General features: G+C 37.9%; 1 protein-coding gene across 1 annotated transcript in view; it reads left to right on the top strand.

Moving 5' to 3' along the window:
- Positions 1-20233, top strand: part of PKP2 (plakophilin 2) — a 91051-nt gene that overhangs the window by 28486 nt on the left and 42332 nt on the right. The window contains exon 5 of the mRNA XM_046013136.1: positions 14629-14836. Coding sequence (XP_045869092.1) covers positions 14629-14836 — 208 coding nt within the window. The remainder of the gene's footprint in view (positions 1-14628; positions 14837-20233) is intronic.

The raw sequence follows: 20233 nt of genomic DNA, 5'->3' as shown, positions 1-20233 counted from the left end.
GTGGCTCAGGTCATGATCACAAGGTCCTGGGATCAAGCCCCACATCGGGCTCCCTGCTCAGTGGGAAGTCTGTGTCTCTCTCTCCCCTTCCATGATCTCTTTCACTCTTGCTTTCTCTCAAATAAATAAATAAAATCTTTCAATAAATAAAATGTTAAAAATCTTTACTGAGTTATACATCAATTATAGGTCAATTTTAATAAACAAATTAATAAAAGTCTTGAGACTTTTTTAAAGAAGATTTTATTTATTTTAGAGGGGAAAAGAGAGTGTATGCATGCGAATGGGGAAGGGACAGAGGGGAAGGGAGAGGGAGGAAGAACGAATCTCAAGTCGACTCTGCACTGTGCCTGGAGCCCGATACGGGGCTCGATCTCACCACCTAAGATCATGACCTGAGCCGACACTTAACTGACTGAGCCACCCAGGCACCCTGGCATAAGTGTTCTATAGGACAGAACTCACAAAGATGGAATCAATAGGTCATTTTATGTTTGTTGAAAAGTGGTACATTTGTGTAGGAAAAAAATCCTAGTTCGAAAAAGTATGTGGTGAAAACTGTTTCCCTTCCACACCAAATCTCAGCCTACTCCTCATCTCTGTCTTTCCTTCTCTCTCACTCTCCTGCCCTCTCTCCTCCTCCTCCCCTTCCTCCTTCTCTCCCTATCTCTGTTTCTCATCACTTTTTGGGTCTCTTTCCAGAGATAGTCTATGCATATAGAAACAGTTATTGGATGGGTTGGTTCGGTATCCTTTTTTGTTTAAAACAAAATTGCAAAGGGTAGCAGATTATGTATAGTACCCTGCACTTTGTTTTCTTTAACCCTGAATCTTGGAAATGTTTGGCATCTCTTAACCCTACTTCGTTCTTTAAGATTTCCGATACATGATTTGAGAATACTTTCTCCCAGTTGTATTTTATTCTTTTCATTCTTTTAACAGTGTTTAATTTTGGTGAAGTCTAATTATAAATTTTTTCCTTTATGGATTGTGCTTTTCATGGTATATCCAAGAGATCTTTCTGGTCACTCACTCTAACGTCACAAAGATAGTGTGTTCTTCTGGACGTTTTATAAGTGTCAGATTTCATAGTTGGTTTAAGATCCATTTGGCATGGATTTTTGTATATATTGCAAGATGTGGACTGAAGTTTCTTTTAAAAGATATAAATATATTTATACATATAAATATATATGTGGATATATATATATGCACAATTGTGTAGGCACCATTTGTTGAAAAGACTATTATTTTGGGTCTAAGCTGTATTTGTGCCTTCGTTGAAAAGGAATTGATCACATATATGTGAGTCCATTTCTGCACTGTGTATTCTATTTCATTGATCTATTATTGGTCTATCTTCATGCTAATCTCATGCTGTCTTGATTACTATAGTTTTATATATTAATATAGTTTTATATTGAAGATTGCTAGTGTTAGTCCTCTGACTTTGTTCTTTTTCAAGTGATTATGGCTATTCTAGGTCTTTTGCCATCCCATGAATTTTAGAATCTATTTTTTCTTTAAGATTTTATTTATTTATTTGACAGAGAGAGAGATCACAAGTAGGCAGAGAGGCAGGCAGAAAGAGAGGGGGAAGCAGGCTGTCCACCGAGCAGAGAGCCAATGTGGGGCTTGATCCAGGTACCCTGAGATCATGACCTGAGCTGAAATCAGAGGCTCAACACACTGAGCCACCCAGGCGCCCCTGTAATCTATTTCTTTATGAAAAAACTGCTGGGATTTGGTTTGAGATTGCATTGAATCTATAGATCAATATATGGAGAATTTTCATCTAAACAGTATTGAGTCTTCTGACCCATGACCATGGTATATTTCACCATTTATTTCGTCTTAATTGCTGTCAGCTGTATTTTATAGTTTTACTGCAGTATTACTAAATTCACTCTTAGCTGTGGTAGAATATTTGCAGACTCATCAGATTTTCTACATAGAACATGCCATCTGCTAATAAAGAGAGTTTTGTTTCTTCCTTTTCAATTTGGATAACATATTTCTTTTTATTATCTTATTGTATTGGCTAGAACCTATAATGCTATATTTAAAAAAGGGGCGCCTGGGTGGCTCAGTGGGTTAAAGCCTCTGCCTTCAGCTCAGGTCATGATCTCAGGGTCCTGGGATCGAGCCCCGCATCGGGCTCTCTGCTCAGCAGGGAGCCAGCTTCCTCCTCTCTCTCTCTCTGCCTGCCTCTGCCTACTTGTGATCACTCTCAGTCTGTCAAATAAAAAAAATCTTAAAAAAAAAAAAAAAAGAGTGGATATATCCTGTTCTTAATCATAGGGGTAAGCATTTGGTTGTTCTTTCACTATTCAGTATGGTGCAAACTGTAAGGTTTTTTTGTTTTTGTTTTTGTTTGCATTTAGGAATTTAATCTGGGGATGTTTGTGTAGTTTTTTTTTTCTTTTTAAAGATTTTATTTATCTATTTGACACAGAGAGATCACAAGTAGGCAGAGAGGCAGGCAGAGAGAGAGGGGGAAGCTGGCTCCCCGCCCAGCAGAGAGCCAGACGTGGGGCTCGATCCCAGGACCCTGAGATCATGACCTGAGCTGAAGACAGAGGCTTTAACCCACTGAGCCACCCAGGCGTCCCTATGTAGTTCTTTTTGGAAGGAAGGAAGAAGTTTTATATTCTAGTTTTTTTAACACCTTTTTCCTGCTTTTTTAGTTATAATTGAGTTATATTCATAATAATATAGATAAACATTATTTTCAGGTGTACAAAATGATAGAATATATGTATATATTATGCAATGATTACAGGTCTAGTTACCATCCATACCAGTCATAAATTCTTTTTATTATGAGAACTTTTAAGTTCTACTCTTTTAGCAATTTGAAATATACAGTACAGTATTAATAATTATCATCATGATGTCCATTACATCTTCTTAACTTGTTTTATAACTGGAAGTATGTACCTTTTGACCACCCTCATCCATTTCACCAGTGCCAAACCCCCCATCTCTGGCAACCACCAGTCTGTTCTCTGTATCTTTGATTTTGGTTTTTGTATGTTTGTTGTTTTTAGATTCCACATATAAGTGAGATTGTATAGTATTTTCTTACTGTCTTTTTCACTCAGCATAATGCTCTCAAGAGCCATCCATGTTGCTGCAAATAACAGGATTTCCTTCTGATTTATGACGGCATAATAGTCCGTTGTGTATATACCACATTTTACTTATCCATTCACCCATCAGTGGATACTTAGGTTGCTTCCATGTCTTGGGTCTTGTAAATAATGCTGTAGTGAACATGGGAGTTTATCTTTTTGAGTTAGTGTTTTCATTTCCTTCTGATAAATACCCAGAAGTAGAATTACTGAGTCCTAGGGTAGTTCTGTTTTTAACTTTTTGAGGAAACTCCATAATGTTTTCAGAGTGCTTGTACCAATTTACATTACCACCAACAATGCAAAAGAGTTCCCTTTTTGCCATATCCTTGCCAATACTTGTTATTTCTTGTTTTTTTGGTAATAGCCATTCTGATAGGTGTGTTATGAGATCTCACTGTGGTTTTGATTTGCATTTCCCTGATGATTAGGAATGCTGAACATCTTTTCTGTATGTTAGCCATCTGTATATCTTCTTTGGAAAAATACCTATTCAAATCCTTTTCTCACTTTTAATTGGATTGTTGCTGTATTTGCTATTGAGTCATGTGAGTTCTTTATATATTTTGAATATTAACCCTTTATCAGATGTATGATTTGCAAATATTTTCTCCCATTCTTTAGGTTCCCCTCTTCATTTTGTGATGGTTTCCTTTGGTATTTGATCTAGTCCCACTTGTTTATTTTTGCTTTTGTTGCCTTTTCTTTTGGTGTCATACCCAAACTCATTGGAAAGACTGATAGCAAAGAGCTTACTGCCTATGTTTTCTTCTAGGAGTTTTATGGTTTCAGGTCTCATATTAAAGATTTAATCCATTTTGAATTAATTTTTGTGTATGGTGAAAGGTAGTGGTCCAGTTTCTTTCTTTCTTTTTTTTTTTTTTGCATGTAGTTGTCCTGTTTTCCCAACACCATTTGTTGAAGAGACTCTCCTTTCCCTATTGTTTATTCTCAGCTTCTTTATTGTAAATTAATTGACCGTGTATGTGTGGGTTTTTTTCTAGAGTGTTTATTCTGTTCCATTGATCTGTGCATCTTTTTATGCCAATATACTCTTTTTACTACTATGGCTTTTTAATATAGTTTTGAAATCAGGAAACATGATGCCTCCAGTTTTATTCTTCTTATGATCAATTTGGCTAGTCAGGGTCTTTTTGTGGTTCCGTATACATTTTAGTATTGTATGTTCTATTTTTGTGAAAAATACCATTGGAATTTTGATACGAATTGCATGGAATCTATAGGTTGTTTTGGGTAGTGTGGGCATTTAACTATTAATTTTTCTAATCAATAAGCATGGAATATCTTGCCATTTATTTGTGTCTTCAGTTTCTTTCATCAGTATCCTATAATTTTTAGTGTACAGGTCTTTCTCCTCCTTGGTTAAATTTATTCCTAGGTATTTTTTTATGCAATTGTAAATGGGTTCATTTTCTTAATTCTGATAGTTTATTATTGGTATACAGAAATGTGACAGATTTTTGCATATTGTACCTTACAGCTTTACCGGATTCATTGATTAGTTCTAGAAGAGATTTTGGAGTCTTTAAGGCTTTCTGTATAATATATCATCTGAAAATGGTGACAGTTTTACTTTTTCCTTGCTAATTTGGATGGCGCTTATTTCATTTTCTTATCTAATTGCACCAGCTAGGACTTCAATACTATTTAGAATAAAAGTGGTCAGAATGGACATCCTTCTTTTGTTCCTGATCTTCAGAAGAAAAGCTTTTAGCTTTTAATCGTTGAGTATGATGTTAGCTGTAGGGTTTTCGTAAATCACCATTTAAGTTGAAGAATACCTTTATCCCTAATTTTACAGAGTTTGTGTTTTAGTTTTTTACTCAGGAATGGTTGTTGGAGTTTGTCAAATGTTTTATTTGCCTATTAAAATATTTCCATGTTTTTATCTTTATTTTGCTGCTATTGTAAATTACTTTGATTTTTAAATGTTATCCCATTCCTGGGATAAATCTCACTTGGTCATGATGTACTGTTACTTTTTAAAATTAGATTTGCTAAAATTCTATTAAAGCAATTATGCAGCTATATTTACAAAGGATATTGTCCTATAATTTTCTTTTCTTGCAATGCCTTAGTCCAGTTTTGGATTGAGAATAATACTAGCTTCACATTGGAAAGTGTTCTCTCCTCTTCAAATTTCTGAAAGTTTGATGGTAATTGGTATTATTTCTATCTTAAGTATTTGGTAGAATTCACCAGTGAAGCTAGTTGGATCTGAAATTTTCTTGTGAAACATTCCCAACTATACTCAGGGCTTTCAGATCATGAGACCAACACACTGCCTACTGTGCTAAGGAGGCTAGCTAGATTCTTAACTATGAGTTCAGATTCTTTATGATACAGGGCCTTTGGGGCTATGTGTTCTTCCTAGTGAACTTTGATAGTTTGTGTCTTTGTCCATTTCATCTAAGTTGTTCCGGTGCTCTTTAATTCTTTGTGTAGATGTTATCCGTTATTTCTCATTGCCTAAAAAATTTTCTTTAACATTTATTCTAGTGCAGGTCTCCTGGTGATTAACTGTTTCAGCTTTTGCAGTTCTGAAAAGGAATTTCATCTTTGTTTCTGAGAAATTTTCACTAGTGGGAGAATCTTAGGTTGACAGTTTTTTATTCCAGTATTTGAAAGTTGTTGCTTCAGCGTCTTCTCACTTGCTGTGGCTTCAGACAAGAAACGATGTGTCCTTTTTATTGTTCCTCTGTACATACTATGTCTCTCTGCACCCACGCACGAAGCTTTTAAGATTTTCTCTTTATCACTACTCTTGAGCAGTTTGGTCATAATATGCTTTGGTGTAGTTTTCCTTAAGTTTCTTGTGCTTGAGAGTTCACTGAGTTTCTTAAATTTGTAGATTTTTATTTTTCATCCAATTTTGGAGTTTTGGTTGGATTTTTCAACCATTAATACTTGAAACTTCCTTTGGGAACTTGTTACATACTTACTTGGCTGCTCAAAGTTGTCTCATAGCTAATCCATATTCTATGCTTTTTCTTTAGTTTTTTTATCTGTATGTTTCCTTTTAGATGGGTTTAGTTGCTATGCTCTAAAGTCACTAATCCTTTCTTCTGTGGTGTTTAATATGCCATTATTCTCATATAGGGTTTTGTTTTTTTTTAATGAATATCTTCTTTCTCTACTTGACATGTTCCATCCTTCCTCGAGATTTCCAAACATACGAAAGACTGTTAAAATAGCTGCTTGAGGGGTGCCTGGGTGGCTCAGTTGGTTAAGCCTCTGCCTTCAGCTCAGGTCATGATCTCATGGTCCTGGGATTGAGCCCACACTGGGCTCTCTGCTGAGCAGGAAACCTGCTTCCCCCTCCCCCTCTGCCTGCCTCTCTGTCTACTTGTGATCTCTCTCTCTCTCTCCGTCAAATAAAACAAAATAAAATAAAGCTGCTTGAATTACCTTGTCTGCTAATTCTAATATCTGTGTCCATTTCTTGTTTGCATACCTGGAAATTTTTCATTGAATTCCAGGTATTATGTATTTTACCTTGTTGGATGCTGGGTATTTTTATATTTCTTTAAATATTCTTGAGCCTTGCTCTAGGATGTAGTTATTTGAAAACAGTTTGATCCTTTCAAATCTTGCTTTTGAGATTTGTTAGATGGAACCAGAGCAGCATTTATTCTAGGACTTATTAAACCCCTCTTGGGGCGCCTGGGTGGCTCAGTGGGTTAAGCTGCTGCCTTCGGCTCAGGTCATGATCTTGGGGTCCTGGGATCGAGTCCCGCATCGGGCTCTCTGCTCAGCAGGGAGCCTGCTTCCCTCTCTCTCTCTCTCTGCCTGCTTCTCTATCTACTTGTGAGCTCTCTCTGTCAAATAAATAAATAAAATCTTAAAAAAAATAAAATAAAAATAAACCCCTCTTCTGCGCTCTGTCCTCAGCTCTCCTTTTTGAATTTCAGTTGGGTTTTCCCTCACCACCCTATAGCCTGAGAACTCTCTCAAGACAGTGATCTGTGACAGCACTGGGGCTCACCTTGCTTTTTTTCCATCCCTGAGGGATCACTATCCATCATTGCTTCATGTCCAGTTCTTGAAATCATTGCATGTTTTATCTGTTTTTAAAAATTGTTTCAGGAAGTAGGCAAATCCAGTCCTTCTCACTGTTGAGTCATTATCAGTTTTGATAAATAATCCCTAATAAATTCTCCCTGAAACTGTGTGAACTTACACCCTAGTAACATTGTGTCCCAGTGCCCATTTACATGCACCATCATGAGGTTATTCTTTATTGTTTGGTTTTGTTAATCTAATAAGCCAAAAAAAAAAAAAAATCTCTTTATGGTAGAAACTTTCCTAATTTTTTGAAATCAAGACCAATAGTTGGTCATTTAATCAAAGCTACAGAGAAAAAAAATTAATTATACACACATACCACACACAATTACACAGTTTGTCATAATCTTTCATACACTATGCCAATTATGTATCATCTGCAATTTCTAGTTTCTTTAAAGTGAAATGAGAAGTTAATGGCCTAATTCATCTGAGTTCAAATCCCTAGTCTTTTACATTAATTTTGTCCAAAAATCATTACAGAGCATTTTAAAGCTGTTTACCTTTACCTAATCTTTCCAAAGCATAGAGATCAGTTTTCAGAGAGACAGAACTCTTTTCACATTTATATTTCATTCATTTTTAGAACAGATAGATAAATTACATGATTATAGTAACAAGTATAGTTGGCCCAAATACATTGGGAAACACACCTAAGCTATCCTTGGAAAATATGTGATTCAACTAATAGAAATAGAAGTGCAAAGCCCAACATAGAGTAACCTACCAGCTTTATTAGTACTCAGGGAATCCATAGGGTTCCTAGAGGGAATAATGAGAATGTAGGTAGTCTGGCAGGTCAGCTAAGTAGAGTCAGACTAAAAGTTTCTGTTGACTTTTTTCATAAGATCTGTATTTCCTTAATGATTTGTAGGAGTTCTTTACCTGTTATGCATAATACAATATATAATACAGTGTTGTACATATCATGGTATCTTTCATCATGCAGGATTTAAAAATTCTTGTGAAGTCAAATCTGTAAATATTTCTATTCATGGCATCTGTATTTTAGGTGTTTCTTTAAAAAACCTAGCCCCGTATCTACAATATTTTTGGTTTTATCTTAATTATTTTTTAAAGATTTTATTTATTTATTTGAGAGAGAGCAATAGCAAGAGAAATCACAGAGGGAGAAGGAGAAGCAACTGTCTGTTGAGCAGGGAGCCTGACATGGGGCTCGATCCCAGGATCCTGAGATCCTGAGCTGAACAGAAGGCAGATGCTTAACTGACTGAGCTACCAGGTGCCCCGATTTTTTGGTTTTAAAAGTTATATAATTATTAGGTATTTCTCACTGCTCCTTTGCTTATATGTTTGTTCCACAGGAAGAATAAGTAAGGATTTTTTTAAAAAACAATATATTTAACTAGCAATGAACTTTCTTTATACATATAGGTGAAGAGAATTGGGCTAAAAATTAGTCCTTTCTATGACTAAATCAGATAAATATTTAAGTCTTTATTTCCAATTTTAAAAAGCTGGACATTGTTACGCATGTTTTCGTTTTCTAATATAGAAATACTTGAATTTTTCTTTTGTTACTCAAGTTGGACAAGATTTCCTCTATCTCTTAAGTTACTAATTTGATTATAAATATCATTTCACTTACATACAGGATTAATGCTATGCTTGCCTTCTTGGCTCTTATTCTAAAGCTAGGACAAACACTGGTTTTGAGAATAATGAAACATGAAAATCACACTGAAACCTAAAAGTATATATGCATAGTAGAAAAATTTAAGAATTATGTTATAACCCAAGAACATAAACAAAAATCCTGCTAATACTAAGTACAGTGCTATAGTGTTTGAATTTATGTATAAAACACAATTAGAGGGGCACCTGGCTGGCTCAGTTGGTAGAGCCTACAACTCTTGATCTCAGGATTGTGGGTTTGAGCCCTATGTTGTGTATAGAAAATCCTAGGGACACCTGGGTGGCTCAGTTAAGCAACCGACTCTTGGGCTAGCTCAGATCATGATCTCATGGATCTTGAGATCAAGCCCCACTTTGGACTCCGCATACTTAGCAGGGAATCTGCTTGAGATTCTCCCCTCTGCCCCTCCCCCCAAATGCACGTGTGCACATGCTCTCTCTCTCTAAAAAATAAAATAAATGTTAAAAAAATTACATTGTGCACATAAAGATCAAAATTTTAAATCATAAACTTTTAAAATCAGTGGCAACTTTTTAATCCTTTTTTTATTTGATTAGGACTCAACCTATTTAACATGGTTGATCTCTTTCTTCTTTTTGAAACTTCCTTCTTTGGGCCCAGAGTCTCCTGATTCTTTTTCCACATCTGTGGCACCTTTGGGTTTCTTCTGTGAAAAATTTATCTTCAGCCTGTCCCTTAAATGTTCATGTTCTTTAGATGCCTCCCTGGGACTTTTCTCCCTCCACACCGTCTTCTGACCTGCTTCATCCACTCCTATGACTTCCATTCCCATGTGTTAAAGATCCTTCAACTGCATCTTTAGCCTCTGTCTCTGCCCTAGTCTCCAAACCATGTGTCCATCCATTTGCTGGACATCCCACTGAACTCAACATCAGCATTTTGAGAAATGAACACAGTATCTTCTTGCACTTTTCTTCTCTAGTATCCAACCTTGCTTTTGAACTTGTTCTTCCTACTGGGTTGGAAGGCAGGACCCTTGGCGGTTTGAGCGTTAAGTCTCAAGAGTCACTCGGGGCAGGGTGAACCCAGCACCCTAATTACCTCAGTGACCTTGGGCAAGATATTTAACCTCTCCAAGTCTCGGCATTCCTACCTTTAAAGTTGAAATAATAGTCCTGCTAGAAGGAATTGTGAGAATGCGGTCAGTGCAGTCAGATGATAGTACAATGCCTGCCCTGAAGTAGTGGATCAGAACGTATTATTTCCTGTGTAAGTGAGTGGTAGTTCACCCAAGTGGTGTGACACAAAAACTTGAACGCAGACTTTGAACTTTCTTTTATCCTTACCTCTCAACATTACTCATATTCATGCAGTTTTAAAGACCTATTAGTACTGCTAAAGTGTCTTCAATCTACCCACATCTTTCGCTTCCTACTCAGTGCTACTATGCTAATCCCTTTCTGAAATGTTTTCTGTTAATCCAGCTGCTTCATGCTTAATTTCCCTTCCAGTCTTAACCTCTTTTTCTTCTCCTTCTTCTTCTTCTTTTTTGTTGAAGATTTTTATTTATTTGACAGACAGGGATCACAAGTAGGCAGAGAGGCAGGCAGAAAGAGAGAGAGGAGGAAGTAGGCTCCCTGCTGAGCAGAGAGACCAATGCAGGGCTCCATCCCAAGACCCTGAGATCATGACCTGAGCGGAAGACAGAGGCTTAACCCACTGAGCCACCCAGGCTTAACCCCTTCTGATACAGTCGCCTCACAGCAGGGAGGGAGACATTTCCAATAGCAGCCCTGCTTGCCTGTAGGAGAAAGGACAAACCCCTTAATTTAATCTGCCAGCCCCTTCTAAAACTGGCTCTATTTCCATGCCTGTTTCAGATTTCATCACTGGAGTATTGACTGCCATAGCTGTCTTGCAGAATCTTATTATAAACTCATAGGAATTCATTACTTTGAATTTGAGAAAGTAAGACACAAAAAAAGAAAGAAAACATGCCCACAATTCCCACTCTGGTTATCATTTTGATTTTGTCCTCTAACTTTTAAAATCCGCATATGTACATAGCTGTGGTCAAATTGAATATGTAGCTTTGTTTGTATGGATTTTTTTGGTTTGATTTTTTTTTTAATGTGCAAATGTATGCTTGTTTAAAAAAATTAAAAAAATAAGCTGCTTTCATAACTTATACCGCCATCATTTCTACCAAACACCCTGATTTCATTTCTTTTTATGTATGTGTTTAAATGAAAATATATAGATATTTTACAGTTTTTTCAGTAACACTGTATCATAAGCACTTTGTTAAAACATTAGCAGTATTTTGCATACCTCATATTAATGATGGCATATTAGTGGTGATAGTAGTAGCTACCGTGTGTTGAGTGAATACTGTACACCTAGCATGCAGATTGCTAATCTTAGATAATCTCCCTTGGACTGGTGAGAGAAGTGTAATGACTAATAAAATACTGGACAATTCTAACATTGCTCTGCCTCTCCCATGGAAAGCTCAACATAAGGATATGTGACAGTCATTAACCAGTCTTCCCCTGTTGTTGGACATTTATGGTTTCAAATTTTTCACTCTTATTAATAATGTAGTTACAACTATGTGTGTGTACATTTCAAATTTTTTCCTAGTGAAGGTTATTAAAAGAGAATATTTTTACAGTTTTTTATACATACTTCCAATTGCCTTCCTGAAAGGTTATACCAATTTACAGGGAGTGATTAATGCTAATGGGAAAGAAAATAGAGAAGAGGGGTGACATTTCACAGAGGTGACATTTGAGCCAGCTCATGCAAAATGAGTAGGGCTTTGCCGGAAGTTAGGCATAGTGGTCAGAGCATTCCAGACAGGAAAGAAAAAGAGAGCAAAGGCACCAGAACACAAGAGAGCCGTTGCCCCAAAGGAGTCAGTCTATTCCCCCCTGCTTATTTGCCACCGGAAATCCTCATCATTTATTTTATAGTTGGCAGGAAAGAGAATCAGAATAGAGCCCTTCCATATATTTAGAAACCGTTTCAAATGAAAGCTCTTTTGAAGTTCTGAGACATTCATGTTCATGTTCATCATGTTCCCCAAAAGAGAACAAATCCCCTGAGGATTTGGTATAACTGGGAAAGACATGCAGCCTCTCTGGTCCCTTCTGCTTCCCTGAATTTAAAGGGGGCAAGAGCAATACATTTGACATTGGCCCTAATGTATATAGGATCCATCACCAACCGTTCTTCTAGTTATATGCAATAAGGAGAATGTCATCAACTTCCTGCATTTGATATTGATTTTGTATCAATCTGCTTGATAAGCTGTATAAAAGTAACTAAGCTCTATTTTTAAGTTTAGGCTAGGTGTTAGACACTAGGGAGTCAAATTCTCCAGTAACTAGAGCTGTTGCAGATTTCAGCCTTTATCTGAGCATGGTGTGTCTTCAATGCCTTCTTTCCGGGCTGGAGCAAGCGCTGAAAGCCAAAGGGATAGAGGTGACAGGGTAAGGGACGCCTGCTGTCAGGGCAGTGGAGGCGTCTACGTGCCCCTTCTCACTAGTTCTATAATCACATCTGGAAATGAAATATGGCCAGTAAGCCACTTTGCATCGTATTTTGAAGAAGGCAACTTATAAATTATAAATTAAGTAATAGAATATTTCTAAAGTTTGCGAAGTACCTTTAGGACAAAGAGGATTTTCTTTTCACATCTGATGGTTATACTGCTGGTGTGAAGATTTAGTATAGGTGGCATTTATGAAGTTAACAGAGTGTCAATTCAACCACCTTAAAACCTAACTATGAAATAGGAATTGATGGAATTAGGGAAACATGTGAGTTACAGACTGTTTTAGAAAAAATTGTGCCTTTCTGCTTTTAAGGAAATGTAATAATGGGAATAGATGAAGTGATCAGATAGATGATCTGTTGGACGAGAATTAATTGATAGCTAAGAAATCTTATTAGCATTGTCACACAAATATATTATAATGGCTCTAGACATAGCCCAACAAAACTGCTGTGACCAATCTACCAGTTGGGTCCTATTCACCAAAAGACGACTTCTCTCCTCTCTCTCTCTCTTTTTAAGACAAGAAGGGGGCGGGGGGTTGGGCAGAAGGAGAAAGAAAGAGAGAATCTTAATCGGGCTCCCTGCCCACATGGAGCTGATGGGGGGCAGGATCCCACAGCCGTGAGATCACGACCTGAGCCGAAATCAAGAGTCAGATGCTTACCTTACTGAGTCACCCAGGTGCCCCAAGAGTACTTAATCTCGTAAGATTCTTAACAAGCTATTAAGTAGATAACATATATGAAATCTAACACTGTGCCAACACCTGAAAGTAGGTGGAGGAGTCATTATCTTTGTTTTATTAATATTATCATGGTTATTACTTTTAAACCTCAACTTTTATTCTTGCCTTGCTTGTCTTCTTCCCAATCCTAACAAAGGAGGATGTCAAATTGGAAGATTATGTCTTAAATACCATTTATCTGTCTATGAAAGGGACCGTGGAGTTTGATGATACAGAGAAAATATTCAAAGGTGTTATGATGCCCAGACCATGAACTGTTGTTCAGTGATGAACTTGATGATGGTGATAACTTGATCTGAAAGGGAAACTCCTGCCGATTCACAACAATAGCTAATATCCTAAAAATTTCCACATTAAGATGGTGAAAATGACTGAGATCTTTATCAAAAGTTCTTACTAAAAATTTCTGGGGATGCCTGGGTGGCTCAGTCGGTTAAACATCAGACTCTTGATTTGGGCTCAGGTCATGATCTCATGGTGGTACAGTCGAGCCCTACATCAGACTCCATGTTCAGCATGCTTGGGATTTCTCTTTCTTTCTCCCTCTGTTCCTCCCTGCTCATGCTCTGTTTGCTCTCTCTAAACAACAGATTTTTCTGTATCAGATGTCAGTGGAAGTCTATGAGAAGGAAAACCCTCAGTCTGCAACTTGACATTTTTCTTCAGCAACCCCCTGTCTACCTCTTGATTTTTTTAGATAATCCTTGCAGCCTGAGATAAAAATATCACTTTGCTCAGATTGCCATTATTTGACCTCTTCTTGGACAACCATGCGTTTCAGAATCTAAACCGTCTATTTTTCTAATCCTCATTCTGGCCCTTTCTGTAACAGATAGCACATTCTTTCCTGCATATTTGAATAGGAGAAATGTTTTTAAAATAACATCTCAAAAAGTATAAAGTTGCATTATTTACTTAAGTTAAAATACTTGCATAATTTTTATATAAGCCTTTTTTAAATACCCAAAGCAATTGACCCTAAAAATAGCTGGCATTTAGGATTAGTTTGCATTGTTGCTACCATTGCTGTGGTATGTGAATCTTTATTTCTACCATTAATGAAAGTGAGCTCTATTTGTTTATGTTGACCCTAAAATTGTATCCTGGAAAAAAACTCATGTAATGTGCTGTTCTTCCATAAAATTCCTCGTTGCTTGCATTCTCATCCTTCTTCATTATGCTCAAGGCTTTTATAACTTAACTCTTTCTATCCACTTCGCTATCACTTACCCAGCTTCTATCACTTTACCTTCCCCTTCAATTATCTCATAGGCTTCAGTCTTCTTAAATTTATTGCTACTCCTGGATGAGAGGTACTGCCTTATAGCAGGTGTATATTGTATGCTGTGAGTTTCAGATTGTTTCTCCATTGGTGTTTGATGGGAGTTCTAATACACACTAGTGAACTTCATCTGTTGATTCGTATTACAACCAGTGTCTTTAATGCCACATCAGAATAAATACACATCCATTTCCTCCCCAGGTTAATCAGCTTCGTGGCATCCCCAAGCTGCTGCAGCTCCTAAAAGTTCAGAATGAAGATGTTCAGCGAGCCGTGTGTGGGGCCTTGAGAAACTTAGTATTCGAAGACAATGACAACAAGTTGGAGGTGGCTGAACTCAATGGGGTACCTCGGCTGCTCCAGGTGCTGAAGCAAACCAGAGACTTGGAGACTAAAAAGCAAATAACAGGTAGTGCTTACGGAATATTAAAGGATGTAGAACAGGGTACCCCAGTTGGTTATGTTATGCCATCTGTTTTTTCTTAAGCTTCCTGAAACCAGTGGTTGATGGGCTCATCATTATCCGAGAGGTGAATTTCAAGGGACATTGTCACCCTGATGAGTTAGACCCCAGATTCAGGTTAGGTTTGAACTCTTTTTTACCTGAAGGGGAAATTATTTTGAGCTTTTTGCTCAGTATTTTTCATTAAAAACTGTGACTTTGACTACATGTTTTTTAAAACAACTTTGCAAGGCTCACTGCCTGGAAACCCTGCATCAGCTTACTAACGGCCAACTGTGTAGTTTGAGGATGTGTGAGCTTTCAGTATTGCCTTGGGTGCCCAAGGCATTCACTCTGAAGAGAACCAATAGGAACCACACCCAGTTATTTTTATTATATACTCCACAGTCCACTCACTGGATCTATGCAAAGAAAGCACATCAGGGCGTGCCCAAGTATAGAGGGTCAATTTAATCAAATAGTCAAAATACAAGAAATGTTGTTTCCCAATCCTTCCATTGTCTGGACCCCTCAAAATACCTGCTCCCTAGCCTACCTGTCCCTGCACCCTAAAAAAAAAGAAAAAAAGATGAGAGTAGCTGGATGTGTTTTTTTCTAGTTCTCTACTTCATATTTCAGAATACTGATTTGCACAAATATCTTCTTTCTGCCCAAGAGATTAGAAGGATGAAATAATCTGAGAGAGTTAAAGCAACAGTTTTAGTAATCCTTGAAACACAGAGAAGAGAGACCTAGTTTCATTTAATGAACAATACATATGGTAGAGGAGAAAATATTTCATTGATGTTCAAGCGCACCCTGCTCGCCATCACCATCCGCTCCCCGCTGGTGCTCCCTGCACACATTGCAGACAGCAATTGTCAGTAGGATTGCCCTGGGGAAACTTTAATTAAGTCACGTCAGTGGCCCAGGTGGTAAACATACATTTTTAATTTAATTATCACGGAAAGGTTCTGAGGTATTTTTAGGTACTATTGGGTGATTAAATCTCACTTTTGTAGATGAGAAAAGTAAAGCCCAAAGAAGTTAACCCTTTTTAATATATCCTATAAGAGTCTTTTTAAGTAATAATGCTTGAGAGTGTTATTTATTTTCAAGGGAGGTATTTCACTAATTCTATTTTAAATTGAATATATTCTGCACTTCTGCCATGTCCACTTTACCATAGAGCAGTTCTTTTTTTCTGTAGAAATGTTGTCATTCTATCTTCTCTCCCCATTTATATCTTAAAATAATCACATATTTTTCTATCTTGTTATATTTTAATTTTATAAAACTATATAAAGGGTCATACCATGCTGTCCTTCAGCCAGCATGCTATCATGTCCCATGAAAAATTTCCTTCCATATTTATGACTTACATTAAAATACCTACAGAAATTAAGAGTGATCTCACTCGTTCATTGATTCATTCATTCATTCAGCCACTTTTATAGGGCTGCCTTCCAGTGCCAGGCAACGAGAATCAGTCTAGAGAGGTTGTAGACGTTCTCTTCCCTCTGCTAAAAGATGAGCAAATTATGTGATGCTAGGCACATTAAAAAAAAACAAAACAGGGGCGCCTGGGTGGCTCAGTGGGTTAAGCCACTGCCTTCGGCTCAGGTCATGATCTCGGGGTCCTGGGATCGAGTCCCACATCGGGCTCTCTGCTCAGCAGGGAGCCTGCTTCCCTCTCTCTCTCTCTGCCTGCCTCTCTATCTACTTGTGATCTCTCTCTGTCAAATAAAAAAAAAAAAAAAAAAAAAAACAAAAGCCATGCCTCATAATTAGAACCTAACATTTCCTTCATTAAAATATAGTAATTGACAACCATAAGAGAGAATCAAACAGATAAACTGTTCTACAGTCAAAAAAAGAGTTCACAAAGGAGATATGTTTCTTCGTGGACTTTAAAAAAAAGGCTAGGATACCGTTTGACTGGTATTTTGAAGGAGAAAGAAAATTATTCCCAGCAAAGTGAACATCATTAGCAAAGCAAAGAAGCTGCTGGTCTTTTAGAGGGAGTTGGGTAATAGAGTACTGAGGTTAGGGTATATTGTAGCTAGAGAGCTTGGGAGGATTTGTGGGTGTGTGTCAAGGAAGTAATCCATTGAACCATACTTCCTCTTTTTTGTTCAGGCCAGAGGAAACTAGGGTCAGAGAACATTCTGTGGAATTAATGCCATAGAAACTGTTATCTTTAGATAATCTACAGAGCTGATAAATAGGTTTATTGTGCAATTTCTCACGATTTCTAGAACAAACCAAACACCCCTACCAGAGGGTGCTCATTACATGCTAATTGAATTGAGTTGATACTTGAATGTTTGATACAAATCCTTCCAAATAACTTCCTTTAGCTCTATTAATAGAAACAGCTAATAAGTAAGTGCTTTCAGGACCTTAGAAATAAATTGTTGACTTAATGTAGACATGTTTATATCTTTGTTTAGAAACACAAAGTGAACAACCACATATGTGAATCTTTTCTTATCTATTTGGTGAATATCTTTTTATTGAGCCCCTTTTACGTGCTAGTCCCTAAGTTAGGACTTTCCATTTTTCATCTTTGTGCCCCCTGACATCTCCTTAAGGCATTATTGATGGTTCCCACGTGATCCGCAGGGGGAAGCAGATTGCCCAGGATTGCACAACTGACAGCACAAGGCCCAGATTCGAACCTAGCTTTATCTGGGTGTTTTGCTCTGTGAAAGTGGCTCCCGCCTACTGTTTTGGGGGCAGAGAGTGACTCATTTTTACACTTCTTTAGGAAAGGGTTTTTCTTTAAGAATCTCAGATCAGAGATCTCTTGACCGCTTCTCTGAGCCTTTCTCTCTCCCCACTTACACTGACATGCTTCAGTCCTCTTCACGCCTCTGGTCTACTATTGCAGACACTTCTTACCCGCCCTCTGATTCAGTATTGTGCATTCCCACTCGATTGACCACTCTGAACCTAGTGATTTCTTTCTAATATGAAAATACTGTCCTACTGTGCTCCCTATTAGCTCTAGGACAGAGTGCGTGCTGTGGAGTGTGCCACACAAAGATTTTATGATGTGAGCCTGGTGACCAGGGGCAGCAGTGTCTCCTCTCATACCCTCCCAGCCAAGTTCTGAAATCCTAGAGGATTAGCTGGTCTATTCCATGTCTTGGTGTCTTTGGCTCTGCTGTCTCTTGGACTAGAATCCTTTTCCACACCTTGATCACCTGGTGAATCCTCTCATCCTTCGAAAGGCATCTTTTCCTCCGAAGCATTTTCAGATGCGATCCTATCAGACTTTCCTCCCTGTCTCCCGCCATTGCCCCCAGCAGAGTTTTGAAAGAGGGGGCTCTTAATGAGCTACTTCTGCATCCTTTAATATTAGGATGTCACTTAATTCATGCCCGTATGTTTATTGCAGTGAAAACAGTGCTACTCTTCTAAGTTTCTCAACAGCTGTGGCTGTATGACTCACTATATAAAAGAAACTTGTGGGGGCTCCCGGGTGGTTCAGTCCGTCAAGTGTCTGACTCTCAGTTTCACTCAGGTCATGATCTCAGGGTCCTGAGATTGAGCTTCATGTCAGACTCTGTGCTTACTGTGGAGTCTGCCTCAGATTCTCTCTCCCTCTTCCTCCTACTCATTCTCTCTCAAATAAATAAATAAAATCTTTGGGGGTACCTGAGTGGCTCAGTTGGTTAAGTGTCTCCCTTCAGCTCAGGTCATGACCTCAGGGTCCTGAGATCTAACTCTCTGCTCAGTGGGAAGTTGACTTCTTCCTTTCCCTCTGCCCCTCCCCCTCACTCATGCTTGATCTTTCCAGTGTTCCCTCCCTCTCTCTCTCTCTCAAATAAATAGTTAAAGAATCTTAAAAAAATAAATAAATAAAATCTTTTTTTTTTTTTTAAGATTTTATTTATTCATTTGACAGACAGAGATCACAAGTAGGCAGAGAGACAGGCAGAGAGAGAGGAGGAAGCAGGCTCCCTGCTGGGCAGAGAGCCCGATGCGGGGCTCGATCCCAGGACTCTGAGATCATGACCTGAGCTGAAGGCAGAGGCTTTAACCCACTGAGCCACCCAGGCGCCCCAATAAAAATCTTTTTTAATGAAAAAAGGGAGACTTGTGACCTGGGAATATCTGGATTACACACAAATAAGAGAATCAAGTGTGTTTTTAGATAAGACCCTGATTTTTCTGAGCAAGAGATGAAGCAGTTAACCATCTCATTTCTATATATGCATAAAAGAAGCTGCAGAGCTTTGTTTATTGGGAGAGAATGTCAACTCACCTGACCTTCCTGGCATTTTCAGTACCAGCTCTTTCCTTTTCAGATAAAAAGACTTGAGGATCAAAGAGTTTCCCTCTGTGAGATTGTTCCCCCTCCCTTACCAAGTGAGCATGGTAATGTACTTTAATTGAAATGAGAACAGTACATACTGATCTCAGAGGTTCATCTTCAGGGTCACTGAGTGATGAGCACTTTCAGGAGTGAGTAGGACTCTGCCTTGGTAAGAATAAAGCAGGAGATTCTTGTCCTTCTGCTTGTTACATAAGGAAGGGTCAGGTTGATTGTTGATGAAATTTGTTGAAAATGCATATTAACTTCTGCATATTTTATGGAAATATTTAATTGGATTGCTGTCTTTTAGTAGCACAAATATTCTACTATAAAATATTCATTATGCACCTTTTAAAAATAATTATTTTTTTCTGCATTTGTAATGTGCAACAAGTTACCTTGGGTTCATATATAACTTGGACTAAATGGCCTTTGCAATAGTGTGATATTTCAGGTAAGATTTGCAAAACTTAGGTGAAAGGAGTATATCCATGCAAAGGAAATTATTTAAAAAAAAAGAATCCTCCTGGGGTGCCTGGGTGGCTCAGTGGGTTAAAGCCTCTGCCTTCAGTTTGGGTCATGATCCCAGGGTCCTAGGATTGAGCCCCACATCAGGCTCTCTGCTTAGCAGGGAGCCTGCTTCCTCCTCTCTCTCTGCCTGTCTCTCTGCCTACTTGTGATCTCTGTCTGTCAAATCGATAAATAAAATCTTAAAAAAAAAAAAATCCTCCTGTGACCACTTTGTAAAACGAGGCTAAAACACACCGGTTCTCCTTTTCCTCCTCCTGCTCCTCTTTCTCCTTCTGTACTGATAATAAGGATTCATTTAATCATAATCCTTGCAGATTTTGCTATCAAAGTATCATGCAGACTTTGCTAAATAACTATATTTCTAGCCCTAAAGAGCAATATTATAAAACATGGATTTTAATATCTTACAAGATCCCTTTACTAAAGTTAGCTATTTTTTTGCAAATATCACAGTTGGCAATACATTTCTGGATAATGCAGTTATTATTATCTCTCTTATAAGTGCTAAT

Source organism: Meles meles, chromosome 7 (genome assembly GCF_922984935.1).
Source record: "Meles meles chromosome 7, mMelMel3.1 paternal haplotype, whole genome shotgun sequence".
NCBI classification, from domain to species: Eukaryota; Metazoa; Chordata; class Mammalia; order Carnivora; family Mustelidae; genus Meles; species Meles meles.
Note: the sequence above shows the minus strand (reverse complement) of the source record. Positions and strands in the feature narration are given on the sequence as shown.